General features: G+C 42.8%; 1 protein-coding gene across 3 annotated transcripts in view; it reads right to left on the bottom strand.

Moving 5' to 3' along the window:
- The window catches only part of LOC108415046 (RNA-binding motif, single-stranded-interacting protein 3-like), a 128,200-nt gene that overhangs the window by 89,366 nt on the left and 14,037 nt on the right, over positions 1-24,797 (bottom strand). For 2 of the 3 annotated variants that reach the window (XM_037542390.1, XM_037542388.1), the window contains exons 2-3: positions 14,142-14,299; positions 5,959-6,017 (exon numbers count right to left, since the gene is read on the bottom strand). In XM_037542390.1, the coding sequence (XP_037398287.1) occupies positions 5,959-6,017; positions 14,142-14,299 (217 nt within the window). The remainder of the gene's footprint in view (positions 1-5,958; positions 6,018-14,141; positions 14,300-24,797) is intronic. The other variant, XM_037542389.1, reaches the window with a different exon arrangement.

Genomic DNA, 24,797 nt, shown 5'->3' with positions numbered 1-24,797 from the left:
GCCAGCATCCAGAAAAGCCTGCTCTGTGTCCCAGGGGTCACCCTAATAAGGGGCTCCCTGCCTCCCTTCCGGATCGTTTGAGGAATCCTCGTGATCGAACCCCATCAGTCCAGCGCCACAACAACTTTGGGTATGCCCCTGTTCAAAAGTCCAGTGGAAGGCTCAGTGGCCATCCTGGTTGCCCTTGTGCGAAGGCCCGCCAGGACTCTTCGGAGGGGGGTACTGTCACGCATGCAGCCAGTCTAGTCTGCAAATGGACTTGAACTGCATTCCCCAGAACCCTCTGGGGAATCACAAGGCAGAACTATTTCCCTCACTCCTATTCCCAGACTCGAACTCCAGTTCCTTAGCAAAGTCACATGATTTCTGAAAACTTTCCATCATCCTTTCAACGTTCCAGGTCACCTGGATTCTAACTTTCTTCAGCTGTGTATTTGTCACATGAGTATTTAGACTAGTATATACGCCCGGGCTTTGCTAGTCGCGAAGTATTGCTTTCCTTTGGGAAACTACTGAGTGTTTTTCTGTACTGGTGTTTATCATGTTTTTGCATTTCTGCCTGTTTTCCCGTTGACTCTGTTTTTTGCCCTTTTGTACTTCTGTCTGGTTTACTGGATTCATGGTTTTGACTCATCGCTTGTTTTGTGCCCTGTTTTGCCCTTGTCTGTTATGGTCGTCCTTCTAACTCTGCTGTGTTTTCTGGAACTGATCCATGCCTGTACCCTGACTACTCTTGGCATCACTGATTCTACAAGTTTGTTTTCAAACCACGAACGTCTGCTTTCTGGTTGCAGCTGTTGCTGCCAGACATTACCTTGCAAAGTGAGTACCACTGGAGCCCCTTCATGAGGTCTGATGTGATGGGCTGAGGATCTCCTGCTGTTATGATAGTAAATCTTTGGCAGCACTGCAGAGGCAGTTAGAGCCCATTAAATGGCCAGAGACACAGTTCTATATCCTTAGAACAGCTCAGCCAGTTTGCACTGAAGTCTGAACCACAGTTATGTAATACTGTGATCTTAAGGGGTTAAACCAATAATGCACTTTCATTTGGGAGGAGCTAAATAATATTTAGGGGTGATAAAGCTACCCCAAAGCGGCAATGTCCCTGCCCATTCTTATTAAATATTAATTGGTTTTTGATTCTGCATGTTTAATTAACTGGTTTCAGTCAAAATATTGATCATGAGTTGTTGCAATGAAAACCTGTAGCCACACTGACCTTTTGCAGAGAAGACTGGACACCATTCAGATCTATGGGGCCAATATAAATGCGCCTAGCTGCAAAACACACTTACAAACTCATCTTCTGCAAGATAGCTCTAAAAGTCTTTGCAGGGTAATAAAACTAAAATGCAGTGACCCGGTAACTAAATATTTGAATAAATGAAATCATAGACTTTCAGTAAAACATTGACTTGGCCCTGTTATTTGATCAAGTGAGAAAGGTTTACACCTTTTCCTCCCCAAACACACATGTAATCTGCAACTTTATTAACAAATAAACAATAAAATAATATTAATAACATATGTTTGTTAATAATAATGAGTCAAGACTAAAGCAAACATATAACTATTACATTTCAACCTTAAGCTTAAAGAAATGCACTCATTCTCACTACGAGAGGCGCCTGCTCAACACAAACGCTGGCCTTTTTTCCTTTTCTTTCTACCTTTATATCTTTCTTCTGTTCTTTTCCCGTCTTTCTCTCATTTGTAAGCAGGCCGCAGCATTGCAGTCAGGTCAGCTATCACCCAGGGAAAAGCCCCGCCTGCTGTAAAATAATTCTTATTGAAACGTTTTATTATATTAGCCAGCAGAGGCGAGATAGTGGAACAACCAATTAAGTCATCAGCCTGACCGGAACGGGCCATATTTCACCCTGCACTGAGACTCTGGGGCTGCAGGCTGCATTATTTTCTCCCAGGTGATATTAATGGCTGTGTAAAACCGCCCCATCCCCATCCCCCAGCAACCCCACCCCCCGTCTGCCCTGCTGCTACAGGCTCAGAGCCAGAACACAGCCCAGTAGAGAGACCCCAAACATGCAGCTTTCAGGACAGTATGGAGGTTTTACTGACTACCCTCTGCCAACTGAGCAAAAAAACACATGCTGTGGAACCTCTATGGACTGAGGTTCCCAACCCAAACAAGTCGCTTTCGCGCGATAGCAGGATTACACATCCAGCATTTCCACTGCCTTCTGACTCGTGCCAGACCTGAGTACCTGCTGAAGTTATCGTTCTTGTTTGGGCGTACTGATGGTAGCAGGTTTGCTAAGCCAGAACGTATGGGTGGAACTCCTGCACAATACATGCACACTAGTGAGCACACACACTAGGGGGCAGTAAGCACACTTGCCCGGAGCGGTGGGCAGCCCTATCCATGGCGCCCAGGGAGCAGTTGGTAGTTAGGTGTCTTGCTCAAGGGCACGTCATCCTGTACTGTCGGCCAAGGGGAACAAACCAGCGACCTTGTGGTCACAAGGCTGGTTCACTGACCTCCAGCCCACGATTACATCTAATATCCACAGGAATATTTCCTGAAAAACTAAGAACTTGCACATAATGGCTGTTTTGACCTGGTACCAAAGGGTAAATCAATAAAATGTGTTTTACAATCATTTGTCTTAAGACAGCAACTATTTCATCGTTTCATTTCCATTTTACATTTACTTTTTACAGCATTTGGCAGACGCTCTTATCCAGATCGACATACAGTGTGATCATTTTACACAGGCAGGTGAAGGCGGTGTTGGGAGTCTTGCCCAGGGTCTCTTATTGGTATAGTGTAGGGTGGTTACCCTGGTGGGGATTGAACCCCAGTCTACAGTCAGAGGTGTTAACAGGCAGAGGTGTTAACCACTACACTAACCAACCACACATTCATTCTATGCTTCTTATTTCCAGGCAAGTTACCTGCCCAGCATAAGAGAAAAGTACTAGTGTTTTTCCTTTCATTTCATTTACAGATTTTAAAAAAGTGTCGCTTCAAATTCTGCCTGAAACTGAAGGGGGGGGGGGGGGGGGGGGGCTTTGGACAAACAGTGGAAACTTCATACTTATGTGCCATGAAATCAAGTGTCAATAACTCGCTGAACTGCGATTAATTCTCCAGTATTAGTGGAATATTTGAAGAAACTGCAGTGGGGAATAAATTCTTTAAAACTCATCTGTCAGAGAGAGAGAGAGAGAGAGAGAGAGAGAGAGAGAGAGAGAGAGAAAGAGAGAGAGAGAGAGAGAGAGAGAGACCGTCCTCAGGATCGATCACTGTGGGAACGCAGCAGAAACCAAACCAGACAAACCAAAAAATGAACTAATGAAATGACTGAGTACGACTTTCAATATGGGCTCACAAAGTGTCTGAAATTGACAGTTGATTTACTGCAGCAAACTGTTTAGCTCCGCCCATTAAGTGTTCAGCGGTGAATCACGGGGGGTTAAAAGGCCATCAACAAACTCCTAAACAAATGTTCAGTCATGAGGAGAAATCGATGCTAATAAGGGAAGTTCTACTCCACGGGGTCGTTATTTTATAACACCGGGGGTACGTACACGCTTTGGGCTGCAAGTGGTCCTGGGGGTTTAAGCAGTGTTCTACCATCTAGTGATGGTCAACAGCCTTTCAGCTCGTGTTTGAGGCTCCTGCTCTGTCTACCCCCTGTTGCTCAAGCTGGTCTCTCAACACGTCTTTTGAGACTCACATTTACGCCTGGTTTTAAGACGCAGAAGTAATAGGACACAAAAGTCACTTGGGAGAAAATCTGGTTCTATTGACTTCCATTAAAAGTAGAGTAAGTTTATTCCTTCTCCTGCAAAGTTACCATTTTGGAGATGCAAGGTTTTGATCCGACAGCAGCCATACGGAATAACGTTACATTACCAGGATACACAAAAAGGAACTGTATTCCACTACAGTTACTGAAAAAAGGACAGTAGTCAGATTTCAGGAGCATAATAACAATAGAGTGAATTACATCTGAACCACATACACACAAATTCATCTCTTTTCATTGAAATCCTCTGTTTTTATGACAAATATTTCATAAGTTGTGTAGCTTTGAAGAGTTTGTTTTATTTTTGGTTCTTGGAATATTCATGTTCTCTTTACAGAACCGGTATCATTACTAAAGAACCCTTGGAGAACCATCTTTTTTAAGAGTGTGGACATTTTTGAAAATGAAATCTTTAATTTTCAGTAATCACAAACCTGCACTGAACACAGACAGAACCTTATGAATCGAAGCTGAGGAAATGAATAAAATATTTAACTCAACATGAAACGCCTACATGAGTCCTCCACATAAAGCAGTGGACACAAACCCTCCTCCTGGAGATCCACGGCCCTGCAGGTTTCACCCCCAACCCAAATCTCACACCTCTTATCTAGAACGTCTGAAGGCAGCAATGTACAGGTCAGGTGTGCTCAATTAGGGTTGGAACTGAAGTTTGCAGGCTTGCAGATCTCCAGGAACATAGTTGATGACCACTTATGTAAATAACATCTATCCTTATTTCTAGCATTGGTCTCTTATTTAGGGAGGTCAGTGGTAAAATGTTATAGCTACACAGGCTGCTGTTGTAGCTGCAGTTCACTGATCTCACACCATTAATCATCTTAACAACACATGGTCACTAACCCCCATGCAGAAACCATCTGTTTTTCACTGAACCCGTTCCTCATTAGACCACCTGACCAACCTGACTCAGCTTAGTGTGAAGTGTTCATTCTAGCTCTCCACCTAAGAATGCCTGAAGAGTCAGGGAAAGCAATTAAAAGTACAGATGGAGTTTAATTGGTGTGCATGTTCACCCCTGAGCTAGCTCTAATGATAACTTCTCACTCTGAAGAGAAATTCCACCAATTTAAGACATTCCCTCCGTAATTCAGTGTGTGAGGTGTAATCAGAGAGATTCAGAGCGGTTTCCTGTGAAATGGTTCAGATTCCTTCACAGTGGTGGTGATAGAAACCAGGCGTCGCCATGCCGACAACACAGATGTAGACACTTTATTTACCATCCAGAACCACCAGAGAACCTACACGAGTCTTCTGAGCTTATATGGAATGTTGATGATGGAAAACAGTGGAAAATCTGGAATATTGAGTTTTCTTTGGGGACTATTTTGCCGCACAGTGCCCTGCATGTCTCCCTCCACCATGAATGGAGTTGAAGTTCTCTAAACTCTCATAAAACAGCGTCTCAGTCATCAGGCAGTGAATTCAGAACCAGTTCATGTAGGAACTTTCTGTGAGGAGCTTTTAGAGGGGGACGTCTGGTTCCCATCACCACCAATGGGAACGGTTCTGACTCTAGAAACATCGGTTCTGACACCAAACCGCTCTGAGTGACATGACAATTTAATTATGTAGAAATTTTGAAAATTAGTTAGAATATTTCATTAAATCCTTCAACTGAAGCAAAGCAGAAGCATTGTGGCTTCAGAATTGCAGAAAAAACATGTCTTTCTTCTCCTTTTCCAGAGCAACTTACAATTGGAGTATTTTACACAGGAGGGCGAAGGTGGTGTTAGGAGTCTTGCCCAAGGACTCTTATTGGTATAGTGTAGGATGCTGGCCAGATGGGGGATTGACCCCAGTCTACAGCAGAGAAGGCCCACTACACCAACCAACCACCACATCTTTTCAAGCTGCTGTTAATCCAACATGCTTGGAGGTGAACAAAAACTGATAATTTTGTTATGTCAGCTAATTAATTTGTTATGTCAGGGCAATTATGATCTCTTGGACTCCTAGAAACAGAAGACTGTGGCATCAACAACAACCAAACCACAACCTTCTGACAATAGGGCCAAAGCATACAGGTGCAACGCCTCAGCTTTAAAGAAAAATGCCTCTGTAGGTCCGAACGCAGCTTAACAACTTCATATTCTGAGGAACAACAAACCGGGAAGATTACTGACAGAAACACAGTTCACCAAGAAAGGTGGTCCATTACCTTTACACTGGTTAGTGTTCTTGTCCAGGATGGCCTTGGTGGACACAATCTTCCCATATCTGCACAAAAAGAGAGCATAAAAGACAGAAAGCACACTTTAATGTTCTCCTTTAACTCTTATTTAGACAGTGACAATTCACAGGCTGCGATTTTTGAGCTACAACCACAACTTGGCACAAATGTCATATACGTGGTTATTGTGCTTGCACTTTTTAGACCAATGAACAGGTTTCAGTAGTTATTACACAAAACGGTGGTAAGTGATTTATTAAGTGAGCAATAAATGTAACTAGGTTGAGTTAGTGTCTTGCATTCTGAGAGTGTGTGTGTGACAAGGTTACAGAGAGTTCACAGAAGAGTTCAGAATAACTGCCAGGAGGAAACAGGAAAGGAACTTGTGGCTAACAGTAAGGTGCAGGTTTTGTATCTGAAAAGAGCGGCTTTGGCAGAAAGAGCCTTCACCCTATTAGTAATGCCTGTCATGGTCTATTATGATGCTTATACTTGCAGAGGCGACTGCAAATACCCCCAAGCTTGTAAACATATGCTTCTAAATAAAATCTTTGAGAGGAAGTGATTCTGTTTCACAAATCTTATTTTTAACAGCAACCACCTGAAATACCATAGCAACAGTGTAGAAAACCATAGAAACCACCTGAGATACCACAGCAAGGGCCTAGCAATACCTCTGCAATCACCTGAGATACTATAGCAACAACCTAGCAAACCATAGCAACCACCTGAGATACCACAGCAAGGGCCTAGCAATACCTTTGCAACCACCTGAGATACTATAGCAACAGCCTAGCAAACCATAGCAACCACCTGAGATACCATAGCAATAGCCTAGCAAGACCTTTGTAACCACATGCGATACCATAGCAACAGCCTAGCAAACCATAGCAACCACCTGAGATACCATAGCAATAGCCTAGCAAGACCTTTGTAACCACATGCGATACCATAGCAACAGCCTAGCAAACCATAGCAACCACCTGAGATACCATAGCAACAGCCTAGCAAGACCTTTGTAACCACATGCGATACCATAGCAACAGCCTAGCAAACCATAGCAACCACCTGAGATACTATAGCAATGGTTAACAAAACCATAACAACCACCTGGAATAGCTTAGGAGCAGCCTAGCAACATCTAAGCAGCCACCTGGGGTCTCATAACGAAGACTTAGCAACATCTTAGCAACCACGTGGATTAACATAGCAGCCTAGCAACACCTACACGAAAACCTGGAAAAACATTGCAATAGCCTAGCAGCACCTAAGCAACCACCCGTGGTATCTTAGCAAAAGCCTAGCAATAACTTAACAACCGCCTGGAACACTATAGCAGCAGCCTAGCAACACCTTTGCAACCACCTTGCATACCATATCAGTAGCAAAGCAACACTTATGAAGCATCAAAAGCTATTTGAGTGCTCATGGCGCCCTCTTGTGGGAAATCTTTAGCCTGCTAAACAAGAGTGAACGAGGAGCCGGGTTTCCATTCAAACAGTGAGCATGTTTTAAGGGAACGTTTAAAACGTTTGAAAAGGGAAATGTGAATTAACTACAGGATGAAGTCAGTGTCCCGCGTTATTGTCACCCACCGAACCCCTGCGACATTCCTAACAGGCCACAGTACCAAAGTGACTTTCAAAGTGTTTCGGCTACATCTTCACATCTTCTACATCTTCAAAAATCTATTTCCATTTCTCTTTTATTAATGAACCAACTATTTATTTGTAATATTTAGGTATTTTTCATGAACATCTAGCTATTCCATTCAGTCGGTAAGCTCACGAGTGGCGCAGCCGTCTAAGCGTTGACTATCGTCAGGAGATTACGAGTTTGATCCCAGGTGATGCTACAGCCGTCCGTGGTTGGGAGTCCAAGAGAGCAGAGTTGCCCTCGCTCTCTCTGGGTGGGAATGATGGTCCCCCGTCCCCCCGATCATTCAGCACGATGCTAGTCAGAGCAAGTGTCTGTTAGCTGACATAGCAGAACTCGTGATTGAAGTTTTCCTCCGAGCGGTCCGATGACATTGCGTTTGTGGCACAGGTCTCAGGGGAAGCAGGTGTTTGCCCTCACCGTCCTAGCGCTGGTGGTATCGTGTGACTGGGGGAGTCCTAACTAGTGGGCGGAACTGGAAACGACTAAAGTAGAAAAGAAAAAGATTTGGTAAGTGGATTTCTAGGCAGGTCTTTGAGGTTCTTCCCACCGAAAACTGGGAACGAAGAACCTAAAAAGTCAGTTGTGAATGAATCTCAGTGACTTCCTCTGGTTCCAGGCCAGTGAGTGCTGTGCGATGCTGCACGTCTGTGGTAGTGTTCGTTGTACCGCGTGCCTTACTGATCATGTGTTACCGTGCCTGTGTGTGCCTGAGCTCTAAGTGTGTGTGTGGTAGTCAGTGGACGGTGTGAGGAAGTGTGTTTGGCTCTGCCTTGTTCTCCTCCAGTGGAGATAATTGTAGTGTTTCTGAAGATTTGATTTGCTGCTCTGTGAGGACGAGCACCTGGGCTGATGTCTTCATGCTCTGTGATGGATCTCCATTAAAACCAGAGGGCTTCATCTTCTCCGTTCACCTTCAGCTATTACTGACAGCGCTCCAGCAGGATGATGACTAAACTACCCACAATTACTCCACCACTGCTCCTCTGATACTGGCTGTTAGCTTAGCTTACTGATACAGCATAAACCAACACCTGTCTGCTTTACTGGATGATTTAGTTGTAATGTCGTTAATATACATCAGAAATATTATCATAAGTGTGAATTCATCACCATTTCCTGTGTACAATGTAATTAATGCAGTTAATTCTATTAATGCCTGTGGAATATGTGTAAAATATCTCTATAGTGTAAAGATGTTTTGCTTTTCTGTTTATATTGTTTATATTGTTAATTGATCACTATTCCCGTGTGTAATATAATCAATATTCCATGTGCAATTCGGGATAGATATCCTTACAGAGTACAGTTTTTTGCTTGTTTATTTATTTGTAATTGTTTATAGTGTAAATTCTAGTGGATAGAGTTCATGTGAAGGATAGAGTTTATATTTTTTATCTTGAGTAATCTATTTATTTGTGTAGTTTGTGTTTATTTGCTGAGAAAAGTGTTAATATTTGAATGAATAAAATTGATAGAATATTAATTAATAATGATATTAACACAATAAAACTTGTTAAGACAAATAGCTGATCAGCCAATCCCACGGCTGCAGCTCACTGCATTTAGGCGTGTAGAGGTGGTCAAGACGACTTGCTGAAGTGCAGACCGAGCATCAGAACGGGGGAGAAAGGGGATTTAAGGGGCTTTGAACGTGGCGTGGTTGTTGGTGCCAGACGGGCTGGTCTGAGTATTTCAGAAACTGCTGATCTGCTGGGATTTTCACGCTCAACCATCTCTAGGGTTTACAGAGAACGGTCCGAAAAAGAGGAAATATCCAGTGAGCGGTCAGTTGTGTGGACGAAAATGCCTTGTTGATGTGAGAGGTCAGAGGAGAACGGGCAGACTGGTTCCAGATGATAGAAAGGCAGCAGGAACTCAAATAACCAACCAGAATCTCTGAGGAACGTTTCCAGCACCTTGTTGAAAGTATGCCAAGAAGAATTAAGGCAGTTCTGAAGGCAAAAGGGGGTCCAACCTTTTACTAGCTAATATTACGTACCTAATAAAGTGGCCAGTGAGTGTGTGTATAACAAGGTTAATTACTCTGCTTGTTAATTCTCTTCTACTCACGGCTGCTGTGGAGCTGAGAATTCCCCTGTTGTGGGACTAATAAAGGATTATCAGTAACCCTTTCTTTTACAGTCCTCTAAGTTCTAGGTATTACCCAGGTAAGCATGAGGTACAAACTCCAAAGTACTAGGGTATTATTTTAGGTGAGAAGATATTAAGTACCAGGATAGTCTACATGAATTATTAAGAAACATCTCACAGGTTCTAGATCAGGCCAGTGGCCTATGTGTTTCACACATGGGTACTAGATTGTCTATATTACAGGGAATGTCTCTAAGTGTTGGAACTTCAAAAGAATAAACAGAATGCTAGTAGGAGCTCAGGTCACTCAGATCTGTAGAGTCTTAAATAGTATGTACCTATTACCCTGATACGGTAATCTGACTGTGAAAGACAGCAGGGACTCTTTCTATGGTTTTACTGGGTTCTGACCACAAAGTTCAGATAAACTGCCACTAGTTATGAAAGTGTAAACAGAGCAGGATTCGTCCCAGTGGCACTGCCTGTTTATTAAAGCCTTTTGACAGCTCTGTATTTTGTATTTTGACACAATAATTCATTTAAATACATTAAAATGCAAAACATTATAATTTTCTCATTAATTTTCCGTTGAAATGCATCATTTTAGTGTAAAATTGTGTGCCTGTTTGTAAAAGTCCCCTTTTGCTCTAAATAGTTTTCCAGTTTTCAGGTAGTTTTTCATCATATTCCTCAAAGCCTGATGGGCATTTCAGTGTAATTCACTCAGATTGTAATGGTTCTTATCATCATGTCACCCAGTTTCTACCTCACACTAACCTGGGTCATACCTAGAACCTGTGAGACATTTCAGTGTAATTAAATTAGACTATCCTGGTACTTAATATATTCTCACCTAAAATAATTACCTAGTACTTTGGAGTTTGTACCTCACACTTACCTGCTTAATACCTAGAACTGAGAGGAGCTGAGACCCCTGAGCAGAACGTTCTGCGTTCTCCACGTCAATCAGAGTGAATCTGTCAGAACTGAGCAGCAGGATTTTCATCAGCAGTGAAGCTCCAGCAGCTCAGAGCATTCGGCGCTGGTTCCACAGCACTGGATGATCTCCGAAATCCCACTGAAAGAGCCGTGAGAGCGGCGACGCCCGACTCGCTCAGTCCAGTCTGGGATGAGTCTGACTGTGGTGTTGATGTCGTCCGTACGACATGGTGAACATCAAAAGGATTAGCATCATCCCCTCTGCCTCGTCATGCATGTGTTCAGCATCTCTAAAAGCATCTCAAACTGGGCCCACTGGGCTAGACATCATCGTTATGTGTGGAAGCTCTCAGTGGTTCAGCTCCTGAATGAAGATCTTCACGTTTCACCGTCAGAAATGGAGACGGGCACAACCACTCTGTGGGGACTACAGGAGGTCCTTCTTATTTGGCGGAAAACATTCTGCCTGGTTTTTTTATGATGCAAATAATATAATAATAATAACACTGGTTCATTTCCCTCATTCAGCCTGACCTACTGATCGCTTTCCTACCTCACAGCCTGTACAGTGAAATATTCAGTACTGTGCAAAAGGCCACCTCAAGCTGTTTATCTCGACAGTTGGCATTTATCTGCTCATAAAAAGCGTTAATGTTGGAATCAATACAAGTCACATTACTACTCAAGGTAGTGATTTTATGTATATCGGTCAGTCATTCCCATTCCCAGTCCTGTCCACAAGGAAGCCTAGTAATAACTGTAGTTACAGTCTCCTATACTTAATTGCTAAATGATCAAATATCATAAGTAAACTCCAAATTGTCTAATCAGTACCTCATTACGTTAAACCCGGTGGTGCTGATTGAGGCTTTATGATGGCTCACAAGAACTACATTTTTGGAATAAGAAACTTGGTTTTTACTGCATTTGTGTATTTCTTTGAATGAAATACGATGTTTTACAAGCTTCATAACGTGCTTCATTTTACTGCTGGTGGTCTGAAGGCCCATCACGCTGAGCTTTACGGCACAGTTGGCTTGTACAGATGAAGGAAGTGCTAGTCCCTGTTTTATACCTACAAAGCTCTACTGAAACGCTTCCGCTCTACATTTCATCTCGCCTGACGGTCAAGACCAAATGAAATATGTATTAAATTTCATGAATGCCTGTTTCTGCATGGACTATTCTCATCTGCAGGACTTAATGAGAAAAGGTGTTTTATTCAAGGTCCCATTAGTGCGGAATAACTTTCCACTGAGTGCTGAAACACATTGACCTCTGAGCCAATATAAAATCTATCTAAAATCAACCTGATGGGTGAGAGCTGTGTGTGTTTTATTTCATTTTTATCGAACTTGTCATTATATTTATTTATACGCTGTGGATATTTCACGTCGCTTCTTGTTCTTAGTGTGAATAGCAATGCATCTCTTTGACCGGAGGCATCACTGGGCCCCACTGTAAGCAGGGTTTTGGTCTCAGACTTTTTCACAGCACTGTGTTTGAGATATTGGAGGACATTAATGGGATGTCTGGGCGTCTTCTGGTGTACCATGTGCAAACTGGAGCGTGCAGGGTTAAAACTCCAACCCCGCCGCAGCGCTCATTAAAGACATATTGCTCTTGTCCATTGTGTCCACTGGGACGGCAGGACATATGTCCGGAACGCCTTCTCATCACTGCTGATCTCATTAAAACTCGGAGTTGAACTTCCATCTTTATGATCCAGAAATACAGCGCCAGCACATCCAGCCCAGTCTAACGGCTGCTCCATAATGAAACCTTCCAGTTTACCTCTACAGAGTGTGTGTGGAAGATTGTTATCGACTCAGCATTATGTGAGGCACTAGCAGCCCCTTATGAGATGCAGCTCTCACTAAGGGATTTCTGCTTCCTCTCTGCACTGGGTGAACTGGGTCAGGACCTGCTTTGAGCATCCTTAAGTAGCAGTGCGATGAGACCAGCTCCACACGTCTCCACAGAGGAGCACTTCTGAGAGAAAAGCTTGAATCCTTGCGCAATGCAGTGGAATTGCCCAGGTGGAACATACAGTAAGAAGTCAAAGACGACAAAGTCCTACCTGCCTTCAGTCTGATCTGTAGAGCACCTAAAGGTGACGGAACCAAATATCTACATTTTTTATTTTTTATTCAACTGTGGATCGCTGAAAACCACAGCATATTCAAATCCAGAGCAGGCCAGATGTTCCTCTAGAGATGTGGTTCTAGAGTAGTATTATAACGTAGGTCAGATGTTGTTCTGTTGCTCTAGAGATGCCAGTAGAGATGTTGCTCTAAATACGATGCTGGTCTAGATTTTGCTCTAGCGACGCCACAGTAGAATGGCTAGTTGTTGTTCTAGAGGGAGAATAGATGCCGCTTCAAAGATGTTTATGCGAAGTAGACCAGATCTTTTAGAGACATTGATATAGAGCATGGCAGATGTTTCTTCAAAGTAGGTCATATGTTGCTTTACAGATGTTGCAACATTCAGCTCTAGAGACAACATTATAGATTATGGGAGAGATTTCTTTGGAAGGGGGTCTAAAGTAAATCAGATGTTGCTCCAGGGTAGCTCAGACGTTGCTCTGGAAACATGCTATAGAGTATGGCAGGTATTTCTTTAGAGTATGTCAGATGCTTTAGAGATGTTGCTTTAGAGGAGCCACTGTAAGGTAGGTTAGACATTGCTCTACATTTGTTGTAATGCCAGCCAAGTGTTGGTCTAGTGATACTACTTTGGAGTAGGTTAGATGTTGCACTGGAGTAGGACAGATGTTTACCTAGAAGGTGGTCTAAAGTAAATCAGATGGTGGCATGGCAGATGTTTCTCTAAAACGTTTGATATTTAGGAGATGTTAAGCTAGGGGCCTCACTGTAAAGTATGTCAGATCTTGATGTAGATTACATCAGATGTTGCTCTAAAATAAGGCAGATGTTGCTTTGAAGTAGGATGGATGTTATTCTAAAGATGTTGCCCTAGAGATGTGACTGTAAAATAGGACAGATATTACTGTAGATATATGTTGCTCTAAAATTGGCCAGATGTAGCTTTTTCTCTAGAAAGATATCCAGCCAAAAGTAGCTGGTTTGTGGTCAGAAACTGACCAACAATGAAGGAATAGACTATTTAAAAGTCTAGTGGCTCATACAAACTGCAAATCAACAGATGAGCTACTAACTGTACATCAGCGAAGTGTTTCTGATAAAGTGGCCAGGGAGTATTGAATTGAATCTGTTGAATCTGGTGGGGAAGGCAGATGTAGGTAGTTCTAGCTAATGGAGCTTTGACATAATGTCCTGGTTGTTGAGAGCTGCACACTGAAGCATGAGTGATGTAGGATCAGGTACAACTTTCTCCTGAAATGATAACAGTGTAAACAGTCAAAACCTCATGTCTGCAATTGTGCTTTATCTGACTCACATTCCCCTCATTTCAGTGCTGAGGTGATGGGCAAGACCTATATTTGTATGTGTACTCACGGTTGACAGAGTTTAATGAGGTCCTGGTCAGTAGTAGTAGGTGAAAGGCCCCGGATGTACAGGTTTGTTTTGCTGAGCTGTTCCACTCCACTCTGGTTGCAGCTAGTGCTGCCTGGACTAGGCGGGGCCATTGGATGTTGGGGTGGAGCATAGGGCTGCTGGAACACAGAGGGAGAGAAGGGGGAATACTGTCACAACTCTGAACAAGTCTCAAAGAGAAAACAATAGATAGCACAAATAGGTTGTTTGGGTGGTGGGAATAATTTCAGATAAAATCAAAAAAAGACCTGCAAATCGACTTTGACTTAAAGTAGAACTTGGACTATGACTGTACATTGTATTTACTTCGGACTTGAAATGGGTCTTGCCTGAATTACTAGGGACTTGAATGAGGATTTGGCTGTAATGGCTTGGGGCTTTAATGAGGACTTGGCTATACTGATTTGGGGGACTTGAATGAGGATTTGGCTGTAATGGCTTGGGGCTTTAATGAGGACTTGGCTATACTGATTTGGGGGATTTGAATGAGGATTTGGCTGTAATGGCTTGGGGCTTTAATGAGGACTTGGCTATACTGATTTGGGGGATTTGAATGAGGATTTGGCTGTAATGGCTTGGGGCTTTAATGAGGACTTGGCTATACTGATTTGGGGGATTTGAATGAGGATTTGGCTGTAATGGCTTGGGGCTTTAATGAGGACTTGGCTATACTGATTTGGGGGATTTGAATGAGGATATGGCTGTAATGGCTTGGGGCTTTAATGAGGACTTGGCTATACTGATTTGGGGGATTTGAATGAGGATTTGGCTGTAATGGCTTGGGGCTTTAATGAGGACTTGGCTATACTGATTTGGGGGATTTGAATGAGGATATGGCTGTAATGGCTTGGGGCTTTAATGAGGACTTGTCTATACTGATTTGGGGGATTTGAATGAGGATATGGCTGTAATGGCTTGGGGCTTTAATGAGGACTTGGCTATACTGATTTGGGGGATTTGAATGAGGATATGGCTGTAATGGCTTGGGGCTTTAATGAGGACTTGGCTATACTGATTTGGGGGATTTGAATGAGGATTTGGCTGTAATGGCTTGGGGCTTTAATGAGGACTTGGCTATACTGATTTGGGGGATTTGAATGAGGATATGGCTGTAATGGCTTGGGGCTTTAATGAGGACTTGGCTATACTGATTTGGGGGATTTGAATGAGGATTTGGCTGTAATGGCTTGGGGCTTTAATGAGGACTTGGCTATACTGATTTGGGGGATTTGAATGAGGATTTGGCTGTAATGGCTTGGGGCTTTAATGAGGACTTGGCTATACTGATTTGGGGGATTTGAATGAGGATTTGGCTGTAATGGCTTGGGGCTTTAATGATGACTTGTCTATACTGATTTGGGGGATTTGAATGAGGATATGGCTGTAATGGCTTGGGGCTTTAATGAGGACTTGGCTATACTGATTTGGGGGATTTGAATGAGGATTTGGCTGTAATGGCTTGGGGCTTTAATGAGGACTTGGCTATACTGATTTGGGGGATTTGAATGAGGATTTGGCTGTAATGGCTTGGGGCTTTAATGAGGACTTGTCTATACTGATTTGGGGGATTTGAATGAGGATATGGCTGTAATGGCTTGGGGCTTTAATGAGGACTTGGCTATACTGATTTGGGGGATTTGAATGAGGATATGGCTGTAATGGCTTGGGGCTTTAATGAGGACTTGGCTATACTGATTTGGGGGATTTGAATGAGGATTTGGCTGTAATGGCTTGGGGCTTTAATGATGACTTGTCTATACTGATTTGGGGGATTTGAATGAGGTTATGGCTGTAATGGCCTGGGACTGGAATGGGGATTTGGCTGTACTGGCCTGCGACTTGGCCTTGGGACTTTCCTGTACTGATCTGGGATTTGAATGAGGACTTGTCTATACTGGCTTTACTGACGATCTCTCTCTCTCTCTCTCTCTCTCTCTCTTACTCTTTTTTCTCATTCTTTCTTCAGCCATTTGAAATTTTGGGTCATATATCAAACCCAGGCCAAACCATTTACATGCAAATGTAGTCTCTCCACCCACCATATTATTCCACTATACACACAGCACAGCAAGAATGAAATGAATCTCTCTCCCTCTCTCTCATTCTTGTTCTCTCTTTTTTCGTGGCTGTGCTCCTGGTCTAAAGGAGTGTGTGCTCTCAGCCCTATTGATTCTCTCTCATGTTTAAGGTCAGAAACTGAATTCTTACACAATGAGGCACTAAAGACTCTACACATTACCTACTGTACACATAGAGAGAGAGAGAGAGAGAGAGAGAGAGAGAGAGAGAGAGAGAGAGAGAGAGAGAGGGGAGATATGGGAAAGAAGATAAGAATAAGAGCAAAAGACAGAACAATAAAATGAGAGATTGAAAGACAAAGAAAGAATAAGATATATATATATAAGAAAAAGAGATATATAAGAAGGAGAAGTGAAAGTGAAAAAGAGAACAATGAGAGAGAAAGAGGTAACAATGAATAAATACTGAAAAATTCACCTCTCCACTGACACTTCAGCGCTAAACCACTCCACACGCTTCAGTACTAAACCACTCCACACGCTTCAGTACTAAACCACTCCACACGCTTCAATTCTAAACCACTCCACACGCTTCAATTCTAAACCACTCCACACGCTTCAGTACTAAACCACTCCACACGCTTCAATTCTAAACCACTCCACACGCTTCAGTACTAAACCACTCCACACGCTTCAGTACTAAACCACTCCACACACTTCAATTCTAAACCACTCCACACGCTTCAAATCTAAACCACTCCACACGCTTCAATTCTAAACCACTCCACACGCTTCAATTCTAAACCACTCCACACGCTTCAGTACTAAACCACTCCACACGCTTCAATTCTAAACCACTCCACACGCTTCAATTCTAAACCACTCCACACGCTTCAATTCTAAACCACTCCACACGCTTCAGTGCTAAACCACTCCACACGCTTCAGTACTAAACCACTCCACACGCTTCAATTCTAAACCACTCCACACGCTTCAATTCTAAACCACTCCACACGCTTCAGTGCTAAACCACTCCACACGCTTCAATTCTAAACCACTCCACACGCTTCAATTCTAAACCACTCCACACGCTTCAGTACTAAACCACTCCACACGCTTCAGTACTAAACCACTCCACACGCTTCAGTACTAAACCACTCCACACGCTTCAATTCTAAACCACTCCACACGCTTCAATTCTAAACCACTCCACACGCTTCAGCGCTAAACCACTCCACACGCTTCAGCGCTAAACCACTCCACGCGCTTCAGCGCTAAACCACTCCACGCGCTTCAGCGCTAAACCACTCCACGCGCTTCAGCGCTAAACCACTCCACACGCTTCAGTACTAAACCACTCCACACGCTTCAATTCTAAACCACTCCACACGCTTCAATTCTAAACCACTCCACACGCTTCAGTACTAAACCACTCCACACGCTTCAGTACTAAACCACTTCACACGCTTCAGTACTAAACCACTTCACACGCTTCAGTACTAAACCACTCCACACGCTTCAGTACTAAACCACTTCACACGCTTCAGTACTAAACCACTTCACACGCTTCAGTACTAAACCACTCCACACGCTTCAGTACTAAACCACTTCACACACTTCGGTACTGAACCACTCCATATGTTTCGGCACTAAACTATTCCGCATGCTTCAGTGCTAAATTGCTCCACATGCTTCAGTACTAGTCTGCTCCACACACAGCAATATTAAACCACTCCACTTCAGTGCTAAACCACTTCACACACTTTGGTACTAAACTTAACATACTTCTGCTCTAAACCACTCCATACGCTTCAGTGCTAAATCGCTCCACATGCTTCCGTACTGAACCACTCCAAAACACAGCAAAACAAACCAGTGAATTGAGATGAGGAACTGAATGAGAATTGAAGATTAGCGTAATGGCAGGGACAGAGGAGGCGGACACATATGCGGAGATAAGCGACTTTCATTATGGGCAAATCCAGGGTCATACTCTAAAGGATCCAGGGTCATAGAGCCAACACATGGCACAACAACATGACAGACAAACCAGAGTCACAAAAACAATCAACACGATCAGACATCCAAACAGTTGAGACATCAAGCAAAGATTCAAACAACAATGACCAGCAAAGACAAGGGGCAAACACAGGGCTTAAATAATAACGGGGGAAACAAGGAACAGGCGGGAACACAGGTGGAAACAATCAGGGGTCAAGAAACAAGGGGGCTGGACTAAAAAACCAAAACAAAGAACACACGGGCTCAACCAAAACACAACACGAACGCATGGAGAGGACTGGGAGGGGCCAATCGTTAGAATTAGTTTAAAAATGACTAAATGAATTTACTGATTTAATTTGTGTTTGAAAAGGGAAGCCTCTATATGTACCCCCCCCCCCCCCCCCTCTCTCTCTCTCTCTCTCTCTCAGCCTATTCTCTCTCTCTCTCTCTCTCTCTATCCCTCTCCCTCTCTCTCAGCCTATTCTCTCTCTGTCTCTTTTTCTCTCTCTCTCTGCCTATTCTCTCTCTCTCTCTCTCTCAGCCTATTCTCTCTCTCTCTCTCAGCCTATTCTCTCTCTCTCTCTCAGCCTATTCTCTCTCTCTCTCTCTCTCTCTCCCTCTCTCTCAGCCTATTCTCTCTCTCTCTCTCTTTTTCTCTCTCTCTCTGCCTATTCTCTCTCTCTCTCTGTCTCTCTCTCTCTCTGCCTATTCTCTCTCTCTCTCTCTCTCTCTCTCTCTCTCTCTCTCTCTCTCTCTCTCTCTCTCTCTCTGCCTCTCTCTCTCTGCCTATTCTCTCTCTGCCTATTCTCTCTCTCTCTCTCTCTCTCTCTCTCTCTCTCTCTCCCAGGCTCTTATGTCTCTTTCTCACCCTGCCTCTTCTCCCTCTCTCTTTCTCTGTGAATAGATCAGTGTGTTAATTCATTAGTGCTGGATGATTCGCTCAGCAGGTGAGACACACACACACACACACACACACAGACACACACAGACACACAGAAGTTTAGCAATGGATCAGCAGCCCTGTATATGACATACAGACAGAAGTCACGTGAAATAGCTTCATTTTTCTGATAAATTGTTTACAAACATTGACCTCATGTGTACATAAACTATACTAAAAAGCAGACGCTGTGAAATATTTACCCAGTGATTTACATTGGCTGTTTACTTCAGACCAGAATCCCAATTAAGGGCTGGAAAATACAACCGCATTTCCAAACATGTTGTGATAAATGCAAACAAAATGCAATGATGCACAAAACATCTAAGCCCTGTATTGATTTGAAAATAGTACAAAGACAACACGTCACATGTTAAAACTGATTTTTTTTTTAAATATTTGTCCATTTTGAATTTGATGTCAACAACACGTTCCAAAAAAGTTGGGATGGAGCAACAAAAGGTCAGTTTGTGTAATGCTTAAAAAAAACAGATCAGTAAGCCATGACTGGGTGTAAATGAGCATCCCAGAGAGGCGGAGACTTTCAGAAGTAAAGATGAGGAGGGGTCACCACTCTGTGAAAGACGGGACCATCAAATAGAGCAACAGTTCAAGAAGAACGTTCCTCAACATAAAACAGCAAAGAGCTTCTGCTTTTCATCGTCTACGGTGCAGAACATCATTAAAGACTCGGAGAATCTGGAGAAATCTCTGTCTGTGAGGGACGAGGCTGAACACCAGGATCTGCTGGCCGTGATCTTTGGGCCCTCAGGCAGCAGTGCATTAAAAACAGACATGATTCTGTAGTGGAAATCACTGCATGGGCTCAGAAAACCACTGTCTGTGAACACAGTTCATCACTGCATCCACAAATGCTGTTAAACTCTAAAACACAAAGAAGAACCCAAATATAAACAGGATCCAGAAACGCTGCCACCTTCTCTGGGCCTGGGGTCATTTAAAATAGACTGAGGGGAAGTGGAAAAGTGTCTGGCGGTCCGACGGATCAACATTTGAAATTCTTTTAGGAAATCATGGACACTGTGTCCTCCGGTCTGAAGACCACTCAGCTTGTTATCAGTGCAGTTCTAAAGCCAGTATTCATGATGGTTTAGGGGGGCATTCATTCACAAGGCATGGGTGACGTGCTCATCTGTGAAGGCGCCATTAGTGCTGAACGACATATTCATGTTTTGGTAACGTGCTGCCGTCCAGACGACGTCTTTTTCAGGCTTTGATTATTTCAGCAAAACAATGTCAAACCACATTCTGCATGTATTACAGCAGCATTGCTCCGTATTAAAAGAGAAAAGATGCTAAAGTGACCTTCCTGCTGTCCAGACTGGTCACCCCTGGTAACATTTGCCGCATTATGAGTTGAAAAATATGACAAAGGAGACCCCAAACTGATGAGCAGCCGAAATCAAACATTTCACTTTCAAATCTACAGCAACGGCTCCTCAGTTTCCAAAAACATACAGAGTGTTGTTAAAAGAAGAGGTGATGAAACACAGCAGTAAATAGGCCCCCGTCCCAACTTCTTCAGAAGGTATTGTTCGCATCAAATTCAAAATGAGCTTATATTGTTCAAAAAACAATAAAATTTGACATTTGATATGTTGTCTTTGTAGGATTTTACTTTAAAAACATGGTTTACACATCATTGCAATCTTTTTTTTTTCTGTACAGAATCTTAACTTCTTTGGAAAAAAGTTGGGACACTGTGCCAAATGGAAATAAAAATAGAATACAATGATACAAATCGCATAACAACTCAAAGACATCACCGTTACGTTACTCAGATATCATTACATTACTCAATTACATCACTGCTTCTTCTTCTTTCGGCTGCTCCCTTTAGGGGTTGCCACAGCGGATCATCTGCCTCCATCTTGCCCTATCCACTGCCTCCTCTACTTTCACACCAACCATCTCCATGTCCACCTTCACTACATCCATAAACCTTCTCTGAGGTCTACCTCTTCTCCATCTGTCCGGCAGCTCCATCTCCAACATTCTTTGCCCAATATATCCACTATTCCTCCTCAACACATGTCCAAACCATCTCAACCTGGCCTCTCTGGCTTTATCTCCAAACTGCTCCACCTTCACTGTCCCTTTGATCTGCTCATTTCTAATCTTGTCCATCCTGGTCACTCCCAACGAAAATCTCAGCATCTTCATCTCCGCCACCTCCAGCTCAGCCTCCTGTCTTTTAGACAGAGCCACAGTCTCCAAACCGTACATCATAGCAGGACGCACTGCTGTCATGTAGACCTTCCCTTTCACTCTTGCTGCTATCCTTCTGTCACACATCAGCCCTGACACCCGTCTCCACCCACTCCATCCTGCCTGCACCCTCTTCTTCACTTCTTTTCTACACTGTCCATTGCTCTGAATGGTTGACCCAAGATATTTGAAGTCATCCACCTTTACGACCTCTACTCCTTGCATCTTCACCTTTCCACCTGCCTCCCTCTCATTCACACACATGTATTCCGTCTTGTCTCTACTGACCTTCATTCCTCTCCTCTCCAGTGCAAACCTCCACCTCTCCAGATTCTCTCCCACCTGCTCTGTACTCTCACCACAGATTACAATGTCATCTGCAAACATCATGGTCCATGGAGCCTCCTGCCTGACCTCATCTGTCAACCTGTCCATCACCATTGCAAACAAGAAGGGGCTCAAAGCTGATCCCTGATGTAACCCCACCTTCACCTTGAAACCATTTGTACTCCAACTGCACACCTCACCACTGTCTCACTATCCTCATACATGTCCTGCACCACCCTAACATACTTTTCAGCTACACCTGACTTCCTCATACAGTACCACAGTTCCTGTCTTGGCACCCTATCATCTGCCTTCTCTAGATCCACAAAGACACAATGCAGCTCCTTCTGACCTTCTCTGTACTTCTCTACCAACACTCTCAACGCAAAAATTGCATCTGTGGTACTCTTTCTGGGCATGAAACCAAACTGCTGCTCACTGATCTGAACCTCTCGCCTTAGCCTTGCTTCAACAACTCTTTCCCATACCTTCATGGTGTGGCTCATCAACTTTATACCTCTCTAGTTACGGCAGCTCTGCACATCACCCTTGTTCTTAAAAATGGGGACCAGTACACTGCTTCTCCACTCATCAGGCATCCTCTCACTCTCTGGGATTTTGTTAAACAACCTGGTTAAAAAGTCCACTGCCTTCTCTCCTAAACATCTCCATACCTCCACAGGTATGTCATCTGGACCAACTGCCTTTCCATTCTTCATCCTTTTTAAAGCTGCCCTCACTTCCACCTTACTAATTCTCTGCACTTCCTGATCCACTATCTCTCCCCCCGTTGTCCTCCTCTCTCTCTCGTTTTCCTCATTCATTAGTTCTTCAAAGTACTCCTTCCATCTACTCATCACTCTCTGTTCACTCACTAGTGCATTTCCCTCTCTATCCTTTATCAGCCTAACCTGCTGTACATCCTTTCCAGCTCTATCTCTCTGTTTAGCCAAGTCCTTTACTCCTTCTTTACTGTCCAGCCTCTCATACAGCTCATCATAGGCCTGAGCCTTTGCCTTTGCCCCCATTCTTTTCGCTATGCGACTAGCCTCACAGCACTCCTGCCTACTTCCTTCATCTCTCTGGTTATCCCACTTTTTCTTAGCTGCCTTCTTCTTCTGAATACTCTCCTGGACTTCCTCATTCCACCACCAACTTTCCTTGTCTTCTTTCCTCTGACCAGACGAAACACCCAACACATTCTTGCCACATTCTCTGCTACATTACTCAAATACATCATCATTACATTACTCGGTTTCATCACTGCTACATTACTCAAATACATCATTACATTACTCAATTACATCACTGCTACGTTACGCATATACATCATTACATTACTCAATTACATCACTGCTACATTACTCAAATACATCATTACATTACTCAATTACATCACTGCTACGTTACGCATATACATCATTACATTACTCAATTACATCACTGCTACATTACTCAAATACATCATTACATTACTCAATTACATCACTGCTACGTTACGCATATACATCATTACATTACTCAATTACATCACTGCTACATTACTCAAATACATCATAATTACATTACTCAATTACATCACTGCTACATTACTGAAATACATCATTACATTACTCAATTACATCACTTCTACATTACTCAAATACATCATCATTACATTACTCAATTACATCACTGCTACATTACTGAAATACATCATTACCTTACTTAATTACATCACTGCTACATTACTCATCTACATCATTACATTACTCAAATACATCATCATTACATTACTCAACTACATCACTGCTACATTTCCCATCTACATCATTACATTACTCAATTACATCACTGCTACATTACTCAAATACATCATTACATTACTCAATTACATCACTGCTACATTACTCAAATACATCATTACATTACTCAATTACATCACTGCTACATTACTCAAAATACATCATTACATTACTCAAGGTTTTCACTGTTGCATTTCTCAAAGATGTTAAGCTATTACATTTCATTACTCACACATTAGAAATAAACTATTCTATTCCACTGTCCCTCACTCGCCTCTCTCACTCCCTCTTTCTCTCTATTTGAGTGTGAGGTATTTACAAGCATCCTGCTCTTTTTCTCAGTCATTCCCTGCAGTCAGACAGTAAATAACCCAATAACAAGACATGATGTTTTGCAGTGTAGACAGTTGCACCCTTCAGGAGTCCAGAGCTATTAAAATGTGCATCTGTGGTGCCCATTTTTGTCTTTGGCCCAATGTCATTAAACACTTTTATAACCTAAGAATAGCTCAAGCAATTTGCATGGAAGTCCCTGTAGTTACTAAATAATAAGTATATCATAAGCTTGGAATTTTAAAGGTAAATGAATACCATTTGTTTTGTCACTGCTAAGGCTACTTCATTAGTTAGTTGAAACTTCCGATTAAAACGGGATTCAATTCTGATGGTAAATTCTTAGGATCCTTGCCGGCTTAGTTTTAGTTAGTTTTAAGCTATTTTCTGGTTCGTGGTTAGTTTGCATTTTGACTTTATTCATGGACGTAATGTTGGGATATCCTGAAGACTTTGTGATGAGATACTGAAGACTTATTTGATGCTAGGATGTCCGTCCCACTGCTGTCTTTTAAAGATCAGAGCAGAAACTGGTCTGCAGAGGAGACAAAGTTTCTGCTCTGATCTTTAAAAGACGGTGTTGAACGGTATAAACTCTCACTATGATGTGACGCACATGCAGAATGGACTTAAACTTTCCGATAGGGAAAGTAATCGGATTCAGGCATTTACACGGATATTATTCTTCTATTTAATAGATTATTTACAGGATTACCCACCTCGACCTATCAGACAGAAATTGTATTTCGAATGGCCTCAATCACGGACGTATCGTACTCTGATTGAGCTATTAGTCGGATTATTAATGCGCTATTAGGCTGCATGTAAATGTGGCTACTGATGGAAACTGATTTTCAAAATAACTGATGACACAGTGGAGACCAAAGTCATGTTTCTGCTCCATCTGATGATGAAAACACAACGGCAGATGAAAATCAGTCGTCTCAAACCACATATACAGCACTGAAAATGACATCATCAC

Source organism: Pygocentrus nattereri, chromosome 11 (assembly GCF_015220715.1).
Source record: "Pygocentrus nattereri isolate fPygNat1 chromosome 11, fPygNat1.pri, whole genome shotgun sequence".
NCBI classification, from domain to species: domain Eukaryota; kingdom Metazoa; phylum Chordata; class Actinopteri; order Characiformes; family Serrasalmidae; genus Pygocentrus; species Pygocentrus nattereri.
The sequence above is the reverse complement of the archived record's forward strand: the minus strand, read 5'-3'. Positions and strand labels throughout refer to the sequence as shown.